Source organism: Phyllostomus hastatus, unplaced genomic scaffold, assembly GCF_019186645.2.
Source record: "Phyllostomus hastatus isolate PE091 unplaced genomic scaffold, TTU_PhHast_1.1 phas_contig_5, whole genome shotgun sequence".
NCBI lineage: Eukaryota > Metazoa > Chordata > Mammalia > Chiroptera > Phyllostomidae > Phyllostomus > Phyllostomus hastatus.
In genome coordinates this window covers 3,545,458-3,551,457 of record NW_025333897.1, presented here as the reverse complement: position 1 = coordinate 3,551,457, position 6,000 = coordinate 3,545,458, and the positions used below count along the sequence as shown (strand labels likewise).

At 37.7% G+C, this 6,000-nt stretch overlaps 1 protein-coding gene across 1 annotated transcript in view; it reads left to right on the top strand.

Moving 5' to 3' along the window:
• Nucleotides 1–426: 426 nt before the first annotated feature.
• LOC123823657 (zinc finger protein 383) overlaps nucleotides 427–6,000 on the top strand; it is a 40,089-nt gene continuing 34,515 nt past the window's right edge. The window contains exons 1-2 of the mRNA XM_045846606.1: nucleotides 427–715; nucleotides 1,541–1,602. Coding sequence (XP_045702562.1) covers nucleotides 1,576–1,602 — 27 coding nt within the window. The 5' untranslated portion in view covers nucleotides 427–715; nucleotides 1,541–1,575. The remainder of the gene's footprint in view (nucleotides 716–1,540; nucleotides 1,603–6,000) is intronic.

Here is a 6,000-nt window from a genome sequence, read left to right as displayed (position 1 = left end):
GAAATCAAAGGCATTTTTGTACACCAACAATAAAATATCAGAAACAGAAACGCATGTGGGTATAGCCCATCCCCTTCAGCTTCATTGTGAGCTCTCCCTCATGCCATTTGGATCTGAGACTTCCAGGTTTCCTCTCCCTGAACAGTGCAGGTTCCCCGCCAATGCTCACCCACGGATTAAGGCCAAAATGCCAATTTAGTCAGTCTCCAGTATTCACGGAGTGGGATGTAATTCCTAGCAGAAGCGCAGTTCCACTCATCCCTGTGGGAAAGCTCATTGCAGAAAGTCATTTCTGACAACTTCCACTTGGGCAGACGCCTCACCCTTTCCAGCTCTAGACTACATTTCCCAGAATTTCTTGCGGCTCTAATCAACTTCCGGCGAGGACCGGGCTACCTTTTTTACTTCTCAAGGAACAAAAACGACTCCTTGGGTTTGGCGGGGTCTATGGACGAAGCTTGTCTTTAGGGTGTGGGATCTGCCTAGTGTGGAAGCCACACTCCGAGACTGCTCTCGAACGCTGCTGGCAGCAATTCGGGGAGGGCAGCCGGGCTGTCCGCCTGGCCTAGCGTTGGCGCTGCCGGAAATCTTAGAGACGGCGACGATTGATCAAACGGATCCCGCTCGGGACTACATTTCCCAGAGGACCGCATCGAAATAGGGCCACTTCCCTCGCTTGTGTTACTTTGGGCCTCCTGGTAAAGTGCTGTGCTAGGTGAGCGTTCTCGATCTTTGGGACTCGACTACACTCCTCTGGCGGGTCCCTCAGGGTTTGAAGGGATCGTCCAGACGGGTCCGGAGTCTCAGGCCTGAATGAGCTGGTCAGGCTAGGGAGAAGTGAGGGGATTCCAACCGTACTATTGTGACCTTAGGTGACGGTGTGGCGCTGTGTGCGCGGATGTGATTGTGATCTCGTGGTAGGTGTGTCATTGTGACTGTGACCGTGCGAGGAGCTCTGTGTACAGGTGTCATTGTGGATATTTACGTTGTAGGTGTGTGATTGTGGCAGTATACGGCGCTGTGGGTGTAGGTGTGACTGTGTCCCTGGAGTGGGACTGTGATTGTGTGCATTCCTTAACTTTGTGTGACATTGTGTGGGGAAGAGAGTAGAGGGAATGTAGATAATCTGTGATGATGTGGCTGTGACTGTTATCTGAGGGCTGCGTATTTGTGATTGAGGTTGTATGAATGTTAGCAGCACTAAGTGTACTGGATGTATACTGAGTATGTCTGTGACAAACTGGATGTCTGTGACTGAGGATGCGTGCGCATGATCATGTACCTGTTTGTGGCACTCTCTGAGCAGTGGGAGGGTGCTTGTAATTGTACCAGGGAGACAGTGTGTTGGTGCGTGAGGCCAGGAACTTTGGTCTTGGACAGCAGACTTTTCCCGTTCTAACATTCAGAATGCTCAGCACAGCCTCTATTCCTCTGACCTCTCTCCATGGGTGGTAGGTTTAGGAGAGCTGCCTCTGATCTGGTCAGTCTGGCATCTCACAAGAAAAACCTGGCATCTATTGATTTCTTTTTCCTTCCTCAGCTCTGCTTCTCAGGAGGTCCTCAGAAGAAGGAGGAATGGCTGCCCGCCAAGCCAAATACAAGGTTCATTGGGGTTTCCTATTTGTTCTTTTCTCTGGGATGGTCTTGTTTAAAATATAGGCTCATTAAATGTCCTCTATCTACAAATTAGCACTTAAGAAAATAATGAGAAGCCCTGAGGGCGGACACACAGATCCCACTATACACCCTCATTTTCTACTACATAATGTTTGCATATTAATTTAGGAAATTGCTTAGTTATTTCTGTGCGCTAAGTTTTTGCTTGTTAAATACACACATGCACACACCACAAAACATGATTGTTTTAAAGAATGTGGAAAATAGGAAGTTACAAAGAGTATAGCCCGTCAATATTTTGATCTATTTCCTTCTAATAAGTTTCCTATGCACATATCATGTACATTATTGGAGTCTTACAGTATTTACCATTTCATAGCTTATGTTTTCACTAAAAGTTATTTGTTGCTATTGTATAGTTTCTTTTTCATTTTTTAAAAAAATTCCTGAATATTAAATGCACATACATGCACAAAAGTGCTTAAAATATAAGTATATAGTTTAAGAAGTAAGTATAAAGAGAAACTCTGTATAACAAAAACTTGCATAAGCACTCCAGAAACCCCAGTTAGTCCTATACACAGGAAAAAAACCCCTATTCTCTTCACCTCTTTAGACAAATTTTTTTCCTGACTTTAAGGTAGTAATTATTTTTTAAAATAGTTTACCACACATTTACACATTCCTAAAAGATATAGTTTAGTTTTTACATTTACCTTCGTAGAAATAAAATTCTGCATGTAATGTTGTTTTGAGTCTTGCTTTTCTTACACAATATTATATTTCTTTAGGATCACTCTTGTTGTGAGTTACTACATATAGCTATAATTTGGATGTTTGTTGTTTCCAGTTTTTGGCTACTTTGGAAGGACTGCTTTGAACGTATATATTTATAAGTATCTTGGTGCACATATAGATGCTTTCCTAGGGCATAAACATGTGACTGGGATTGCTGGGCTTTACGATATATGTGTATCTTTAAATTTCCTAGATATTGCTGAACTGATTTTCAATATGTTTGTACCAGTCATCCTGTATTCTAATACTTGGTTACTTGTTTAAATTTTGATGAATCTGAAGATATAATGTGTATCATATGGTTTTAAAAGTGTAACATATGTTCCCCAAAGTACAGGATTCAAAGTATATGTCTGATAAATTTTATAAAATGAGCATATTCATTTAACCAGAACTTAAAATCAGATGACATAGAACGTTACCAACATTCCAGAAGCCTGATTCTTGTCCTGTCTACTCACTACCCACCACTCCCAAAGTTAATCATTATTCTGTGTTCTATGGTCATAGGTGAATTTTACCTGTTCTTTATATAAATAGAATCACACACTATCTCTTTTGTGTTTGATTTCTTTTGTTCAACATTAAGTTTCACATGTAACATGAATGTATTATGTAATAATATGATGTAGTATGAAAATGTTATTCATCTATGTTGCATCACCTAGTTGTAAGTCATTTATTATTATTGTTTAAAATTCTCTTGCATGAACATACCACAGTTTAGTTATTCATGCCCTTATTGATTGCCATTTGGGTTATTTTCAAATTGGGGCTATTATGGACAAGGCTTCTATGAGCATACTTGTACATGTCTTTTGGGGTACATATGAATGCATTTCTATTGGGTATATCTGTAGAAGTAAATTTCTATGTCATAGGTTAGGCACATATTCAGCTTTAATATATACTAACAGTTTTCAAAATGGTTGTATTAATTTACACTCTTGACTTCATTGTATGAGAATAAACTTCATGACAAGAAGTTTTACTAGAGATAAAGAGTAATAGTTAATAATATAAAGGTTACACCATCAGTAAGATATTACAGTTCTAAATGTACATACCTTCATAAAATGACTTCAAATATGTTTGACCGAACTAAAAGAAGTAATAGACAAATCTCAATAATAGTGGGGGATTTTTAGCACTGCTCTCAATAGCTGATAAAACAATAAAAACCCAGTAAGGTATCTATTTGAACAGTGTGATTGACTAATGTGACATAATTAATATATATAGCACAGTGTTCTTTACAACTATAGTATATATTATTTACAGATGCATATATGCCATTTATCCAAACAGATCATATTCTGGACCACAGAGGGAATTTCAGTAAGTTTCAGAGCATTGAAATAATACTGTATGTTTTCTGATCACAGTGGAATTCAGCTAGAAGTCAATAACAAAAACATAGTTTGAAATATTCCAATATTTGGAATTTAAGCAGTGTACTCATGAATAACTATTGAATCAAGGAAGAAATTACAATGGAAATTAAACATATTTTGAACTGAATGATAATGAAAATATCAAAATGTGGAATGTTGCTAAAACTGAAGCTGAAGAAATTATGTAGCCATAAGTGCATATGCTAGTAAAAAGAAGAGTGCTAAAAAATTAATGATCTGTTTATTCATCTCAAGAAGTCAAGAAAAAGTATACTGAAACCCAAAGAAAGCAAAAATTAGGAAATAGTAAGAATAAGAACTCAAATATAAATTTATATATATTAGAACATAAAATGAATGTATAATGAAGGAAATTAACAAACCCAGTAGTTTACTTTGGGGATTAATAAAGTTGATAAACCTCTAGCAAAATTTAAGGAAGAAAAGGGAGATAGGGCACAACATGCCAAATCATATTTGAGAAACAACGAAAGCACAGACTAGCTTTAAGCCTGAGTTCTCAATTAATTCTTGGTTGGCACCTGGGACTTGGCTGCACAATAAAAAATCATTAGAACCTGAGCCTTTGATCATGGCACTTGAATGCCCTTGTATACTTTATTGACATGTAAATTTCTCTTTTAATATAGATTTTTAATTTTGTAATTTAGTTTCTTGATTGGACATTGTGTCTGCTTTAAGTTTTGCGTGGCCTGCAGTGTCATTACAGCTTACCGGGCTATCATGAGGGATTTAATGTGTTAATGAAATGTTAATTTCCTAGGTGATGATGGGTTGAGTATGCAATGAGTTCTTTGTGACATTCAGCTTATTTATTATTTTATTGTACCCCATCTCTACTTGGCTTTGCATGCATGATAGAAATACCCTTAAATCTTGGGTTACTGTGTGAAGAAGCCACAGATGTGATGCTCCTTCCATGGTGTTGATACACTGTTTCCTTGTTCTGAGACTGGCTTCTTAAAAGTTCGCTAAGTTTATACTGTTCAGATGGTGCAGATGGAAACAAGTACATTAATTAGATCATATATAGGTAGTAGAATAAGAAAATATAAATACTAGGGTAAGAAAAAATGCATATACATGGTCCAGCAGATGTAGTGCCTGCTTGAATATGGTTGGTAGGGTAATAATATGGGTGTAGTAATTTATAATTTAATTTGAGCATTTCACCTAAAATGTCATATCGTGTGCTTCAGTGTGATATTGTTATGTTACAGAATTACATGCTTATGATTTTGTAATAAAAAGGGGTGTTATTTGTGCCAGACCCTGCAGAATCACTCACTAATTATGACAAGGAAAAAGCTTTTGAAATTCAACCTTTTCTGTGTACTTCATTTTTTTTTCTCTCTTGTCATTATGGGCTTAAAACATTTTTCAATGTTTGAACGTACTGAGGGTTGTCAGACTTCATAGTAAAAGGAGGATGGCAGGAGAAATATAATATGTTGTTGCATAAATTTTCATTACAGGGTTGTTGAGAGCCCCTTTTAGGAGAGTCTTAAAAGGAATCTTTTCATCACAGTCCCCGTGATATTTTTTTGGAAACTGACGTTTTGGCAACAGCAGAAGGTTCCACATCTAATCAAACATACTTTTCTCTTGTAAGACATTGAGTCAGCTATTATTCAGGAACCCTTCTTTTCTTTTTTCTTGTCTTCACTTCCCTTCTTTCCTTCTTGTTATTGAATAAGAGACAAAAAACAGGAGACTTACGTTATACCTGAGAGTCCATGTTGGGTAAAAGAACTACTGTTACTGGTCTAAGTTTAAGTGGTACCAGAACTCAAAACCTTTCTTTTTAAGGTTTTATGTTCACATTGATTTTTTTTCTAGTTTTCTTTTTAAACATTTTAAAATGAAAATTTTTTTTAGGGTTTTATTTGTTTGTTTTTAGAGAGCGGGGAAGGGAGAGAGAAAGAGAGGGAGAGACACATCAATGTGTGGTTGTCTGTCACATGCCCCGCCCCCCCCCTCCCCCGGGGACCTGGTGTGCAACCCAGGCGTGTGTCCAGACTGTGAATCCAACCGCTGGCCCTTAAGTTCTCAGCCCACACTCAATCTACTGAGCTACACCAGCCAGGGCAATTTCTCTCTAGTTTTCTTAAGGTAAGTTTTGTTGGGGTTTTTTTTCCAATTTGGTAGATTATTGAGGGACTAATTGAGA